We start from the raw sequence: 17,083 nt of genomic DNA on the forward strand, positions 1-17,083 counted from the left end.
TATAACGGTTGGACAAAATGTCGGCAGTGTATGAGTAACTGAACGGCGATACCGCCACAGTCAGCGACAGCCAAAATCAGTCATTATGGATGATTTTTTCTAGTTTCTCAATTTCAGAGAGGAACACATAGGTTTCGAAAACGTTTCATGGATATGACATTTTGGGTATCCGTTATATGCACCCCAAAGTGATGAGGGTTACCCTGCATCCTCTGACAACCTGCACTAAAGCCTGCATTCATCCGGGTATTGCTCTCTAGACTCATCCTTCAATATACACAAACACAGAGAAACTTTTTATCAACTGTTACTGGTTCAAACGGCAAACTGCTGACAGAACCCAGTCCTGTTATGAGACGAATGCCAAAATATTCAGGAAAAACCTTTCAGCAAGAAACTTCCCAGTCCAAAATGTGTCTGGTCAAAGTATTTCTCCGACGGATATGAAGCAGATATGATGTCTTCGTAACATACATCGAAGGGTCATCAGTCAAAAACAGTCAGCAACCATGTCGGGTGACAGGAAGCAGACGCCATTGCTTGGAAACGTTGCTGAGGAGCAAAGGCGAGATCAGTAGTATCTGATGTATCGCATGTAATCTGAGGGACACGCATATGTAAACTGTGCCAGTGGATTATTGAGGCTTGCGTTGACGTTTTGTGCTGCTATGACCCCTAGTACAAGTGACAAATACAACGGTTGGTCAAAATGTAGACAGTATATGAATAACTAACTGAACGTTAATACCGCCACAGTCACCGACAGGCCAAATGCAAACATTATGAATGATTTCTTTTCTAGTTTCTCAATTTCAGAGAGAAACATACATTACATACGTACAATATGAAACCATTTTCATTATCCAGAGAAATCCGTGTTTCCAAGATCATCAACACGTGTTTCCAAGATCATCAACACCAGAAAAATATGTGAACACAATGTTCCTGCTCCTTTTGTTCCGCCGTTTAGCTGAGCGTTGTTAAAAAATCAAGACGTTGCGACAGTAATGTTTTAGTGTGAAATTGAATTAAACTGGTCTTACTGGATTAATCTACATCCTGAATAGGAAAGCACAAAAGGAATAATATCAGATTTTTAAAAACTATGACATGGATAACACACGATAGAAGGAAACATATTTCTGCACTGCATAAATGTTTCACCTTCCAAACATATTCTGGTGATTATGTTGGATAGGTTAACCTGAATTTCTTCCTTGTTGATAATTTCTGTTTCCATGTTAAATCAACTCCCACACTGAATTCATCAGTGAAACAGTGGAAGCCGCTGGCCGACTGCGCTTGGTGATCTTACTTATATTGCTGTAGTGCAGAGGGGAACATGAAGGTTGGCACTTTACTTTATCTTTCTACGATATTGTGTCTGCGTATTTTTATGTAATTTTATGACGTATTTTTTTTTTTAGATTTTATGCAAACAATGGATAGTCTGGCGGTGATGGTGGTGTGTGAAATCAACAACTTTGAGCAACCTGTTATTTCATTCATCTTCGTATTTAGTTCATGCTGATCATGTGTCATTGTCACGTCCTCTAATCAGAATAGCAACATCTGAAAACATCCTGTAAACTATACCTAGTATTTTTCAGGCGTTCTTTATACTCTTCGTGTCTGCATGCATACTGGTGAAAGTCGTATCCGGGTTTAGTAAAGGTATTTCACTTGTCATATCATTATGTCAAAATACTTCTAGTTTTCCTTGATTTTTATTTTAATACCACTTCAAAGGGAAAAGTCACAACAGTAAAGTTAAAGTAAACTTGAACTTAAGTAAAGTTAACTCTGACACTTTTCTCTCTATGTTCCACGTCTCCAATACGGATGATGCCTTTTAAATGTAAGTCTGAACACAGGGAATCGGTCTTTGCTTCGCTGTTTCAGATGATGCGAAATGCCAGGATACACATTCTTGGTGTAAAACCGTCAACTGTGACAGCCCTGGTATTGCGGATAGTTGCCCGATGACATGTGGACGCTGTAACTCCACAGGTTAGAAACATATCTATATTTCTCTATCATATTTAACAGGGATATCTTTGTTTACAGCTGTTAGTAGCACACCAGTAATTGTCGGTTTCACCGAAGTAGTATATGTCGAACAATTGATCCTTATAACTCGTCATGGTTAACGTATTCCATGTGCCAGGAGAACATGTGAGCAACAGCCAAATGTACTCGCTTCGTCTTTATCAAGTATTATACAAAACAAATTACCTCGAATAAAATCCTGATATCCTTTGCTTCACAATGTTACATTAACATTCGCAAAATTAATTACAAGGTGCTGAGAAAACCCCTATAAGAAGTTGTTGAATACCACTTCAAAATATACTATCATCAGTTGTAAATAGCACCATCATTTAAGTGTGACGTCTTAACACCTTTCTTGAATCTGACAAATGGAAACAACTTTTTAATTTTACTTTCGACGTTTCTTGAATAATCAATCGTGCATGGAACGACAACTGGATGGGTGGAGTGGCGTATCTAGGTGATAGGGTTGACATATGTCAATATGGTCACGGTGTTGATCACTGTATTGTCTGGTTCAAGCCCACATATTTGTAATAATGCAGCGTGCGGCTTTAAGCATCACACAAAACAAACAGAAAACAAGCACGAGCAAATCTGTCAATTTTAACATAATGGCGATTCTTTTGTTCAGTGAACTGTGAAGGTGGACAGTACTGGAATGGCAGCACCTGTACGGAATGCTGGGACGGAATGCCTTCAGAGTATAGGGGAAAGTGTCCTTGTGCCAATACAGGCAGATGGGGAGTAAATTGTCAACATAGGTGCAACAAATGGTGTTTGGATGGTATTTGTGACCCACTTTCGGGTGAATGTGCAAACTGTCCACGGAACAGATATTCCAAGATGTGTGACAAAACATGTGACGAGTGTGGTAACTGTACAGAGGCATCCCCCAACTGTAACCGCACAGGTGGAACCTGTCTGTGTGGATGTAGCCCTGGATTCTATGGACGTACATGTGGAGAGCAATGTAATAACTGTAGATTCAAAGTATGTAACTCCTCTGGATTCTGCGTTCATGGTTGTAAGGAAGGATATTTCGGATCACAATGCGATAAAGAATGTGGGGAATGTGTGGATAAATCTTGTTCAAGAATGGGTGAATGTTTGAACGGTTGCCACAGTGGGTGGCATGGTAAGGAATGCACCTCCAGCTGTAGTAGCAATTGTAAAGATTCCAACTGCCACCAAAACGGAACATGCATGAAGTGCTTGGACGGTTTTCATGGCGATCAATGCCAGAAAAACTGTTCTTCTGGATGTGCGGCGAAACTGTGTAACAGGGATGGAAGTTGTCAATGTTCAAAGAGTTATTTTGGCCAACAGTGTCGTAATACCTGCAATGTAAATTGTCGTAACACAGGTTGTAATCAGACATCTGGAGAATGTGAGTATGGCTGTGTGTTTGGGTGGTATGGAGCCACGTGTAGTACCAGATGTCCTGACAACTGTGCTACTGGTGAGTGCAGCAGATACCATGGCTCATGTCTATCTTGCAGGAAGGGATTTAGGGGGGCATATTGTAACACGTCATGTCCACGACATTGTGTTGAATGTGACCAGAATGCCAGCAACTGTACATCCTGTGAGTCTGGTTATTTTGGAAACACCTGTGAAGAAAAGTGCAACGATTGCGTTAATGGAAGCTGTAACATCACAGATGGCTTCTGTATGGACGGATGTAAACAACGTTTGTACGGACGAGAATGTCAGTCCAATTGCAGCAGAAACTGTATCGAGAGTACGTGTGATGGAAGCACAGGCAGATGTTTAAATGGCTGCACACATACAATGTACGGCCCATACTGTAACCACACCTGTAGCAGAAACTGCAAGGATAGTAGGTGTCATACGAATGGCACAGATGGAAGTGTACCTCCCTGTACACTTAGATGTGAAGATGACATGTGGGGCAGCTGCTGTGACAGGATGTGCCCAGACTGCTGTACAAGATGCGACAGAAACATCGGTTCCTGTGAGAAACGTGAGTACCATAGACACAGAATATCATGGATAGATACGAGGAATGACAGACTGGTATTCAGTACCACGACACATACAAAGAGTTCAGATCATAACTGATAATAAGACCGTAAAGATCCGGGTTAGAATTGGTCTTCAGTAACCCATGCTTATCTTCAGAGGCGACCAACGTGATCGAATGGTTAGACTAGCTGACTTGATTGACACATGTCATCGTATACATTGAGTAGATCGATGTTGATGCTATCGATCACTGGAATGTCTTGATTCGACTGTTTATAGACCACTGCCATATAACTGCACTTTTGCTGAGTGAAACGTAAGACAGAACTCTCCAACTGATAATTTATTCAGTTCTGAGGTCATGATAATGTCACAGTTAGAGGAAATCAGGAAGATTGATGTCAAAACTCCGAGGAGGAGTGATCCCAAATATACCAGCGTATGTGTGACTGTCAGTTCTGATATGTATTGTGCTGACAACGTTACGTGAATTATTGTACCGCTGTCTTTAAATATGAATCTAAAGGCGCTTATACATACGGGTTTGAATTGTAACACAGTTATTCTGTACAGAACTATGCATTGATCGGGAGCATAACCAAAACTTCGGTCAAGACTGTCATTCGTGTATCTGTAATTGCACACCGACATACCATGCCTTGTCGCCGGTTCACAAGCAATCCTCAGATATAATGTATATTGTTTAACCAGAGATGTGGCCGAAACTGTGGAGTCTGTTTGATATATACTTCAAAACAGACATTGATATTATCTTTGTATCACGCTAACTATCCATAGTGACACGTACTATATCAGTCACAGTCAAAACGTATATTACAAACATGTCAAATATTGCGGACGTTTTAATGTGAAGCAAATAAACAAAACAGGTGTTTATATTTCCTTAGCGCACTAGACAGATCCCTCCATGGAATATTATTATTGATTAGCTAAATGCTTAGGATAAATTTTATGAGGAATATATTTAGTCAGTTTTGTGATATTTAACAAAAACATATATTTTTTTAATATCTTGGGACAATCGAAGCTTGGATATAGTGCATATGTATTGTGCATATATAAGGATGGACTAAGAGAATATAACCTTTTTTTCTGAGAAAGGTATTTCATTAATCAGTATATTATGTAATAATACAAATGAAACGTTGACCTATTACTTATTTATTGCCATGCCAAGTTCGCACCTGAGTAAACTGGCATATTGAGTAATCATTCGAGATTCATTCGTTTTAGCTGTAAGGAAACATTGTACCATCTGACTGTCTGTGTGCAATGCTGATAATATTTTATATATTTGTTTGAAGTTTGCAACTGTAATTATTAAATTTCTCCCATTTCTAACGCTCAGAGAAAATTTACCGAAGCCGTCAGTTGTATTTCACGCTACGAACTACAGGGGTGTCATTGTCAAGCAAATACCGAGTCACTGTTCATTGTAGTCCTTTTTTCCTTTTTGTTGTATGGGCGATTGACTGTCCTTCTGTGTTAGACGGAGTTCTACGGTTTCAGTAGGGCGGCAGATTAACATACACATCAATTTAAGCAGTTATTATTAAAATCAAAATAACACCTGTCTCTGTGAATAGGGAGGTGGAAATGTTTTCAGAAGACGCGTTTACGAAATATTCATGTTTTAGTGTCGTTTCTTGAACCTAAGAAACTTAAGCTGGGTGAAAGTCCTGTTTTCCAACTTTGCACGTGCGTCCTCTTGAACATGTATTGTGTGCATGTACTACAACAAACAAAAATATTAGAAAGAAATATGAATTTTATTGGGAATATTAGGAGAAATCCGAAAACGAAATTTTATGGGAGGAATCTATGTCTAAATGGGAGGCAGAGCGAGTGAGTGAGTGAGTTTAATTTTACGCCGCACTCAGCAATGGACAAGACAATCCAGGGAACCGATGTCATGTGTCAACCCAGTCAGCGAACCTGACCATGAGATCCCGGCGAGGCAGAGAACTATTCAGTGGTAAATATTACAGAATGGGAACTCACATTATCTCCTGCCATTTCATGTAAAGAAATAAATAACTATTGTTGATATTATGGTATATTTCACTTCGTCGTTACAATAGCAGATGGTAGCAGCAGGTTTGTCCCTTGGCTGGTGACCATCATCGTGATCATTATTCTTCTGTCAGTGGCTGTATATGCCATAAGAAGGTAGGTAATATATCGTATTTCTTAGCATGCAGGCACATTAACATATTGGAATATTGCCGAGTTAAACAGAAAAGTAACAATCCTACCTGACCTGCAAATAGTAACATGATTTCATAATTCACAGTAAAAAAAGATGTGCGTCATTGTAAAATTAATGTATTCCTACGTAAATATTTTTAGCGGGGTTTTTCAGTTGATCACATTGATTGCTCTATTTTGTCCTTTCAGGAATAACCATAACAATATCCTGAAATGGAGACACATTGTCGGCCATTCTAGTAGCAGTCCGACTCCAATGTCCTTGATCAACCCCTCGTATCAGTCAACGCCCAGAGGTAACTGAGTGCTTGTCAATGTTATCTCCCAAATGACAGACACCCATTCGATAGACAGCCGACTGACAGACACTGAACTAGAAGGTTAATTATAGTAGCACCAACAGATAGAATGAACAGTCTGCTGTCTTGTGAGTAGAGTATAAGGAGTCTGACACAGATTCGTTACTGAGAAGTTTGATTCTGTATAAAAAGAACTTTCTTGGGGTTAAATGATAATCTGTCTTCTTAAATCTTTGAAGGGCATTTAGAAGTGGAAATTACCATATCGTTTTGGTCGTGTTGTTCACATCCATAAACATGGCTTTTCTTCATCTGTCTTCTCTTCTCAAGATTGTTTTAGCTATCCATTACTATCGAATAAAGAGAAGTTTGATTGTGATAATTCACTCATGAAATGAACTGGCTACAAGTTATCCAACTAAGAAGCCCTCTCCCAATAATTACACTACACATCATACTGCAATGTGACAGGCATAGGTTAAGATGTGTTTGACAAAAGAGGGATATTGATATAAACATATTTGAAAACATTCTGATTTTCAGTATTTGAGAGATCTGCATTGCCTTGTAAGACAAGATTAATACCAATCAGTTAATACCAGTTAATACCAGTTCTAATTTTAACAATATTTTCTAAAGATTGTAACACTTTGTGTCTTAAAGTAGTATTATAGTATACAATGGACATTAAAGAAAGTAATGAAAAACATTCACACATACATGACCACATTGACATGATGCCTCAATTTTTACATTTATTCTAAATAAATCATAATTCAATGTGCACGTCATATATCTTAAACTTGTGTGCGAAACGTCCTTAGTCCATATGAATAATATTTAGGGATACATTTTCTTTTACGTGGATAAAAATATTAAATGCCGCATAGTTGTGAAGAATCACAGAAGTTTCGTAACTCATAAGTTGGCCGGTTGCTTCCTATAGGTGGGAGTAAATCATGAAGAAAACTAGTGTTGATCTATTTAGTAAGGACTTTGAATTGGATTATTCCATTATAAGCGTAGGTAACAGTTAGTAACTAATCTGCTCATTGAACCGTAAATGTGTTAATGCGTCTGCGAATTGCCTGTCTGCGTAATGGGAGGATACCGTTGTGAATGAATACACACAGAATAATTGAATCAGAAAGATTTGGTGGCTGAAACATCATACCATCGTTACATCACCATCAGTAGTCCAAACACACAATGACTCAATGAAGCCAACGTCATAGTCATAAGTGCTGAATGCTCCACAAGATAGACACGGTCTAATTAGTGTCATGTGAGAAATTGGGACAAAGTCACAATATTATGTTGGTACTCTGAAACTGACTTCGTCGTTGGGATTTCGTACAAGGTAGACGGTTTGTGGGAAACATGGGCTAGTATTGTTACAACTCAACATTGCGTTCCAGGTGCTGCATCACCTGAGAATTCTGACTATCAGGAGTTGGAGCCTTTGACAAGGGCAGATGTCGAGGACGACTACATCACAATAAGAGATTCAGACGTTGCCTTCACCCACATATCTGCATCCACTCATCTCATCTCACATAGAGCGCGATGCCATGATGAAGAATTAACACCAGACCTTTCCCCTCGTCCATGTCACGGTATGGACAGTTCAAATCTACTAACTGTGAGGTCAACAGAGGTGATGGTGCAAGATCTGAGATTCTACGTTGAACATACGAAGAGAAGTGGCGGTTTCACAGAGCAGTGTTATGTATGGTCATTACTCGTATTTATGGACTCTATAACCATCTGCCATTTAAGGTCTTTAGTATTTACGAGAACGTTCCTATCATTACAGTTTTCATTTTTCAATTAGACATCAAAGTCACCTTTTGGTACCTAATAACCTCATATATTCTTAGCGGGTGGTGAATATTCGATTAATTCATTACTTTCTATACCCACGACAATCTTCCATAAACACGAGTGCGTTTGAATTACAAGGTTTTATAAAATGTGTTGATTCATTCTAATTCTAAATATAAATTTGTCATTGTTAAAGGAACTTCCTTGTGGCAAACTTAGTCCGTGTGACGTAGCCGAATTACCAGAAAATGTCTGGAAAAACAGATATAGTAACATTCTGCCATGTAAGTATAACAGACTGGTTCCTTACAACACCATCATACCACCACAGCGTTTGAGTAAGATCTATATGTACAGATCATAGTTCAAGTGCAGTTGATACTGGTGTCTTTATAAAGTTTAGATCACTAACTTTTCATTGTAATGTATCCTTTGCAGAAGCGTATATATCACTATGGCAGCTACCAGACGAACAGGTTAATGTCATGCTTTCCCTTTTTGCCAACACCCGGTTACACTACAACTTTCAGTAATCATTTTCCGTAATTCCAAACTTTCAGCGATCATTTATATACCATATTATGATATAGCTTTATTGTCTCTTGGCATCATAGAATCTGTTTTGGTAGATAAAAGAGTCTTTTCATTCTTAGGCCCGGATGCCAGATGTATTGTATATTTTGTGACAAAGCTTTGTTTTCCTTTTGCCAGATGATCATTGCAGGGTCAAACTTTCCCCTATCCCCAACATCCGGGGATCCGACTACATCAACGCTAGCTACATAAATGTAAGATACCATTATGGTAGAGACATTGCTATTGAATTATTTGGAAAACAGACAATAAACTGACAACGTTTAGCTGCAGGATTACGCGAATCGCCAAAGACCAGGTGTGATTCCAGGTGTGATGTTCTTCAACACTTCTCCAGTAAATTCAAAACACCGATGACATGTGTCAAACACGTCAGCGACCCTGACCACCCGATCCCGTTAGTCGCCTCTTACGACAAGCATAGTCGCATTTTACGGCAAGTATGAGTTGCTGAAAGCCTATTCTACCCCGGACATTCACGGGTCTCCGTCACGTCGAAGACACGAGTTCGATTCCCCACACTCCTGCAATGTGTTATTGTTGATATATTTTTGGGAGTGACGTAAACCATATTGAAGCACTTACTCAATCACCCTCTCATGAAATGCTAATTCAGTGATTCTTGACTGTTATTTCCTTGTTTCAGGGATATGGGGAGACACGCACATTTGTAGCCACACAAGGTAATATTACCAGGCTTGCTGTTTCCGGCGTTTCAGTGCGACGGTTTCGGGGGAAATTGTTCCACATGAAAAGTGTGAATTGACGTCTAATGTTTTAAACCACTTATCCCTCTACTTTTTCAGGGCCATATGGAGACGTTATTCCAGACTTTTGGAGAATGTTGTGGGAGATTGATGCCAGCAAAATAATCATGTTAACAAACTGTGTAGAAAACAGAAAGGTATTATTAGTGAGCGCATGACCGAGTTCAGTTTTAGGCCGCTTTAGCACTATTCCAGAAATGTCGCGACAGTGGACACCAGAAATATGCTTCACACATTTTACTCATATGAGGAATCGAACAAGCGTGAAGAGCGAAAGCTTTAACCATAAGGGTACCGTATCGATCGCAACTTAAAATAATCTATTGTATAAGAATATAGAGATCAAGCCTTTGTAGTTCTTCGTGCTGTTTGTCGATTGTTCATGAGTCACAGTAACGTTTGCCCTTGAGTATATGAACAGGACGTGATGCCCTGTTCATCTGTTAAGGTAACTGTCATCATATTTGTATCTAATTTTAGACTCAGAAAGCGCCGAACTCCTTTGGTATTTTTCTAATTTTGTTTGATGTTAATGTGCGTTGTTTTGACGATTCGAACGATGCAAATGTGGGAAACTCGAATTATCTCCGCGGAGGTTTTGTTCTACACACACACTGCATATCTCTTTACCCTCAACTCTCAATGACATGGCGTTAGGCTGAGGGGTTTTGGTTATGTTGTAATATGGAAAATCATGTAGTGCACGCCATCACAATTGTTTTATTTATATATGAACTTCAATTGTTTTTATTTTTTTCTTTACTGTTTAAAAATGTACTACTTGACATGCAATAACACTGACTTTCAGAGGACGCACATTATATACAAATACGGTCTCATCAAAATGTTTCAGGCAAAGTGTGAGAAATACTGGCCTGACTTCGGTCAGCCTGGCTCTGACTATGGCGATGCCCACGTCCAGTGTGTGGCCGAGGAGGAGCTGATGGACTACACAGTCAGGACATTCTCTGTACACAGGGTAAGGGTGAACTACACAGGCAGGACGTTCTCTGTACACAGGGTAAGGATGAACTACACAGTGAGGACGTTCTCTGCACACAGGGTAAGGATAAACTACACAGTGAGGACGTTCTCTGTACACAGGGTAAGGATAATTTACACTGTCAGGACGTTCTCAATACACGCGGTGAGAATAAATGCTCTTTTCCTTGCGATACCGTGATACATTAAATGAATACTCTCATTTGCCTTTCAGGAGGCGGAGTTACCTCGGAAACTGAAGCAGTACCACTTCACAGCTTGGCCCGACAAAGCTGTACCACAAGATATCGGGACGCTGGTGGACTTCCACAGAATGGTCAAGATAGCACCGTCAACTGGGAAAGGCGCAGCGGTTGTCCATTGCAGGTACCAATACTGTGATTACTTTGATGGTAGATACACACACATATATATATTGTGAGACAGAGGAAAAGGGATTAACCATTTGCCGTATCGTTCTATTCTTTATTACGTTGGGAATTAAACCTAGGTCTTTGGCATGACGAGTCGAGGCTTCAGCCATTTGACTACTAGATGCATCGTCGTACTGGATGAAAGCTGAATGTCTTGACCTTGGTCAGTGTGTGTACATGTTATTAGCCAGTGTAGTATTTGTTTTCATGGTTTGAGAAAGTTTGGTGTACTTGACAGTGCTGGTGTTGGTCGGACTGGGACGTGGATCGCTCTGGACTATTTGATCCAACAAGCTAAGGCGGAAGGTGTGGTGGATGTCTTTGAGTGCATTGTCAGACTCCGACACCAGCGCATGGATCTCATTCAGACCGAGGTGAGAGGTCATGCAATGTGTGCCCTAGTTAATTCTTAGTTTGACAGCTGTTCGACGTTGTATTTCGCTTCTGTTTTCAAGTTACACCAACTCATTTTGAATCTTACAAGCATTAAACTGTATTTTCCCCCACTAGGAGCAGTACCTATTTCTCCATGAGGCCCTAATGGAGGCGCTCCCGACTTGTGACAGAATGAGGCGCAATCTTGTCGACAGCGGTACTGGGGATTACGAAAACGTGGAGGTGATTATGTTTTATCGGATTGTGACAACCAAATGCAGACTGTAGAACATAACATTTTTCACATCCCGATCCTTCTCTGGAATTATGTTGTTGCGCTGGTTAAATATTCTTCTACAAACCGACATGTTGTACATTTTTTTCAATGCCTTATTTTCTCACATATTTGAAACATATGTACGTTTTTATAGAAAATTCGGGAACCAGCAAAGAACCCACTTTTGGATCACAGAGTCGAAATTCACCATGGCAACGACCAACTACCAGAAGTTCCCAGACTGTTGTTGCCATCGCTGGTTTGTTTATGTGTTTGACTGTTTATAACCAAGTATTCACTGTAGGTGCGACAGACAATGAATACTGGGGACCTATAAAATTCTAACCCAGAGTCTACTGGTACGACAGACGATGGTTACTGGGGACCTATTCTAACCCAGAGTCCACGGGTGCGACAGTCAATGATTACTCGGGACATATTCCATCCCCAAATCCACTGTGGATACACTGGTCACTGGGAACCTGGTCTAGCCCAGAGTCCACAGATACGACAGAGATTGGTTACTGGGGACCTATTTCAATCCAGAGTCTGTTTTGGAGACGACATACACTGGTTACTGGGGACCTATTTCAATCCAGAGTCTGTTATGGAGACGACATACACTGGTTACTGAGGACCTATTCTAACCCAGAGTCTACTGTGGGTACGATACACAATCTTTACTGGGGAGTTATTTTACACTGGATATGGCCGGAAAAGATTTTGTGCGATCTTGAATATTGATGTGCACTACCTCTTGTAAGTCTGACTCTGCCGCGAACTACACCCACCATCACGTCCTGCGTTAGTGCACGGATTTATGTTGGAAGCTGGGCTATTGCCCCTGATTCGTCAGTAGTATTCTATATGATCTAATCCCATTACAACTACTGAACTGCCACTACTAACATGGTTCAGCCATAATCTGTCTACCATGGACGGTCACTGTAATAATCTGTATTATTTTGTAAACCTTGTTGCTGATAGCTTTGCTTTAGTGCTAGTTGGTTTCAAACACATTGGTTTCATGCACAGCAAACAAAAAATAACAATACACCAATCATAACATACCGTTACGTTTTGTTCAATACAAAGAGGTCTTTTCAGACAAGGTACCATTGTCACGAGTGCCAAGATGTTAAGGGCAAGATAAAATGACAGTAATACGACCTGCAAACAGTAATCATAACTCTGTTGTCATTTCAGGTCAGACTCACTTGATTTTCAATCAATGGGCATTCCAGAACCGTACCAGGTGTCATCCCCTGAAGACAAAATTTCGTGTGTCCACAACATATATTAAGACAAAGTACTGTCATCATAGAAGTTCTTCTTTACTGGGGGCAGTGTGGTGAGGTAGCCTAGTGGTTATAGCGTTCGCTCTTCACACTGAAGACCCGGGTTCGATTCAAAAACAAGGGTACAGTGTGTTAGGGTCCTTTCTGGTGTCCCCGCCGTGATATTGTTGGAATATCGCTGAAAGTGGCGTAAAACCATACTCACTCACTCTCTTTTCTCTATTGGTGTCATTACTTAACACATTATTGTTAATGTGTCTGTTGCTAATATGCTATATTAACGGTAACACTCTCAGTTGAATTAATGCAGTCATTACGCTCATATCATTAACAAAATTCGAAAACCTGTGACGAAAAAAAACATCTCCGTGCTCTCTAACCTTCAACATCACCATCCTGAATGCTGCATTTTATGTCGCTCTATTAAAAGCCTGTTTAACACGAGTATTTATATAAAGGCAGTATATAAATGCCTATCAAACATCTAAGGCGGTATATAAATAATCGAGTGGGAGTAAGACAATCAAGTGATTGACATCATGAGCGTCGATCTACTAACTTGGATTATCGAGCCTGTGCCCTCGATCCCTTTAGTCGAATCGTATAATTCCATCCAGGATTCTCACTGGGAGCAAATAGTTTGTGACATCAACATCGCATAAAGAACATCACGCACGGGTCTTGAAAAAATATTTATATTCACAGTATAATGAAGTTACTAGAGATAAATGTGTCAGTGTCATTTCCCGCTGGACTAAGCGAAACTGAATTTCCTTTCTTAAATATTGTCAAAGATATATCCTGAATGAAAATGAATAGTTTTGTTTGAACAGCAAAACAAATGCATATCAATAGTATCCTATGGTTCATATCAGCAGGGTCGGTTTCATTTGTTATGTAATGAAATCAAAAAATACAAGGAAAATGTATATCCACATGGTAAAATATATTAATGTGAAAATAATATTTTCTAGTCTCCGTCTTTATAGAAATACCCAATATATACCATTAGAAAATAGAGCATATTGGAATTACAAGAATGGAAACATGCAAATGATGAAGCCCAGGGGGGTATGTGACAATCTATTCCATTCCTTAGCAAATGTTTCATCTGAATGGATATATAATTTGTCATTTTCTCATACGCATTGGTATTGTCTGGTGGTATGCTTGCAAAAGGGAATATCCCCTACTTTTAATGCACCAAGTGACTCTATAGTATCAAGGGAAATACTTCACTAGATCAGTATACAAGTACTAACCCTTTTACACTTATCCTAGCCTTGTCTACAAAAGTACTGGAGATGAACGAAATTATCATAAACAATGACTTGGAATAATGACAAACCATTCCATTATCCTATAACATCTCATTTCAAACGAGACTTTATTGTACAGTTCCGACTGTGTAAAAACATATGTTTATGAACCATGGGTAAATAGCTATGGCAATGAAACCACGGAAAAGTAGAAAGTAAAATAAGAGATGTAAACGCGAATATGTCTGAATGTTGTTCGAAAATAGGGACAGTTGAATCAAACCCTACTTGTCCTCGTCATATTGTCCCTCTGAACCTTTATGCCTGGAACCAGAAATAAACCTTTCGTAGGTTCTAGCGTGCCATAAAGTTGCCAAAGCCGTTCCATTTCAGGAGGTTATAATGTTTTTCGCAATGTTAATTAATATCATATGTGTACATACTTCACGTTGTGCAAATTAATACGATTACGTAGATACTTGTTAATATTGCTTTATATTTTATGTATATACGTTTTTCTAACAACGGCATTCATAATACAGCCATTTTTCCTCCAATCATTATTATATTTGCTGGATAACACTTAAAGCATGATTGTGCATTACATCAAAATATGTGCTTTTGATTTAAAAAGTATCTCGTCCGTTCTATCCTCGCCCTGGGAGTGGGATCAACGATGCGAAGGACGAACTGTGATTTTACTTAGTTTGGTGACTTATGGTAATTTTATTCATAAACTGCGTGGAAACAGAAACTATTTCATGTGATGCGGAGATCGTGGAGCCGAGAAATATATAGGAAGGTCGTGTTTCAGTATCGAGGTATGCATGAGTCATCTAGTTCTACTGGGTATAGTTCAGTTACAACATACGTAGATACTTGTTAATATTGCTCTATATGTATGTATATACGTTTTATATTTTATGTATATACGTTTTTCTAACAATAACCAAAATCGACTTTGATGTCAGACTGTACATAGAAGATATAAACATAGAAAAAAATACCGCATGGCTCATTTAGTTCTGCTGGGTACAGTTCAGCTACAACATAGCTGTGTTGAATTAATGGGGCATGTGACAGTCCTTTGTTATGTTATACGTGGATCACTATTGAAATGTCATAGTGTGGGACAAGGTCCCTTACACTGAAAATACATACGTTAGTTGTTTGTACAAACATTTTATTCAGATTTCCTGGGAATTTTTGTACAGTTCATTAATCAGGAAATGTTTACGTTTCTTTATACTTGAAGAATAATCTATCTCTCAAATTTAATAACAAAACTGATAGGTCTTAAAAGCAACTTATCGCAGTCAATTTTATTTAATGAATTTTAATTTTATCGTGCGTTTTGTCACCTTCATTACTTTATTATGGATTAAATGTATCAAACTTTACAGAATCCTTTGTTAAGATCGTTGTTTGTTTTACTTCACTTATACAGATGATTCAGGGTCAGAATAACATTTGTAATGTTTTGAGGCAGTACGCTCTGCTACAAGACAGGACAGTCACACTGTAGCACTTACTTAACACTTGTTTAATACAGAAACACGGAAATACTGTATCGCGGTATGGCGCATATTCGATCAGAGGTGGTCTACAGCAGCAGCGATTCACACCATCGCTGTTAGGTAACACACACAGTAGGCTTAGTTACACACTGATGCGTCTTGGTGGCACAGTCACCTAGATGAAATGTTGCTGGGTTCCGGTGGTGCGGTCACCAAGATGAACCATTGTGAAATGGTGACCAACAGCTAGCTAACAAACTGCTCAAAGTGGTACAGTCACCTCGATGAAACACGGCTGCTTCCTAGAGGCTAAGTCAACAAGATACCACAGCGTTGCATGCTGGTGGCGAAGACAGCCAGGACTGGATTCGTTGTTACACGGTGACATGCAGTCGCTCAGGTCACAATTTGTCGCTAAATGGTGACATGCAGTCAGTCAGGTCACAGTTTGTTGATGCAAGGTGACACGCAGTCGGTCAGGTCACGGTGACACGCAGTCGGTCAAGTCACAGTTTGTCATTAAACGACGACGTAAGTTAGTCAGGTCAGAATGTATCATTACTCAGAGATATTCAGTCAGGTCACAATTTGTCGTTACTTGTGGCATACAGTCTGTCAAATCAAAATGTCTTACTCAATGACATACAGTCGGTCATGTCACGATCTCTTGCAAGATGGTTACACAGTCAACCTTGCCACACAGTCAACCTTGCCACACAGTCAACCTTGCCACACTGAGTCCACCCTAACCTGGACTTTCAGCTTAAATCAGATCATGAACTGAAGATTTTACTGGGGCTTCCTCTACTATTTGGGCTCTCAATCATAGTACCACAAATCAGCCATCCTCGTTATCTCCAGGGTATACGTTCCGATAAGTCTCCACTATACCTGGACGCATCTTTATTATCTCCCTTTGCTGACTCCGCCTTCTCACAGTAGCCAATCAGCTAGGCCGCCGTGATAACCCAGCTTGCCAGTGTCAACAAAGTAGCGGTCGCGACTCAGATTTTAGGGAAATCGTACAAACAAATTGACAGGTCCGAAACTTTAAAACAACATATGCAAGAACTCCTTCTATATCTTCCAGAGAACCTCTGCATGTTGTTGTTGTTGCTGTTTTTGTTTGTTTGTTTGTTGTGTGTTTGTTTTTGTTGTTGTTGCCAAGTTTAATTGGTAAGATAATTT

At 39.6% G+C, this 17,083-nt stretch overlaps 1 protein-coding gene across 1 annotated transcript; it reads left to right on the top strand.

The window, feature by feature from the left end:
- Window positions 1-1,254: 1,254 nt before the first annotated feature.
- On the top strand, window positions 1,255-15,783 carry LOC137278486 (uncharacterized). Its single transcript, XM_067810840.1, has 17 exons — window positions 1,255-1,348; window positions 1,611-1,674; window positions 1,903-2,010; window positions 2,687-4,039; window positions 6,147-6,231; window positions 6,460-6,566; window positions 7,988-8,298; window positions 8,590-8,677; window positions 9,105-9,181; window positions 9,634-9,670; window positions 9,794-9,891; window positions 10,608-10,733; window positions 10,971-11,122; window positions 11,408-11,543; window positions 11,680-11,787; window positions 11,976-12,080; window positions 13,028-15,783. The coding sequence occupies exons 1-17, from the start codon at window positions 1,343-1,345 to the stop codon at window positions 13,040-13,042; spliced, it is 2,976 nt and encodes a 991-aa protein (XP_067666941.1). The 5' UTR covers window positions 1,255-1,342; the 3' UTR covers window positions 13,043-15,783.
- The last annotated feature ends 1,300 nt before the right edge of the window (window positions 15,784-17,083 follow it).

Source organism: Haliotis asinina, chromosome 3 (assembly GCF_037392515.1).
Source record: "Haliotis asinina isolate JCU_RB_2024 chromosome 3, JCU_Hal_asi_v2, whole genome shotgun sequence".
NCBI classification, from domain to species: Eukaryota; Metazoa; Mollusca; class Gastropoda; order Lepetellida; family Haliotidae; genus Haliotis; species Haliotis asinina.

What these genes read in the sequence shown, in the direction of transcription:
- LOC137278486 (XM_067810840.1), top strand. An exon ending in TGGACGCTGTAACTCCACAG is followed by an intron (nt 2,011 to 2,686) that starts GTTAGAAACATA and finishes TCTTTTGTTCAG; the next exon opens with TGAACTGTGAAGGTGGACAG. An exon ending in GCAGCGGTTGTCCATTGCAG is followed by an intron (nt 11,123 to 11,407) that starts GTACCAATACTG and finishes TGTACTTGACAG; the next exon opens with TGCTGGTGTTGGTCGGACTG.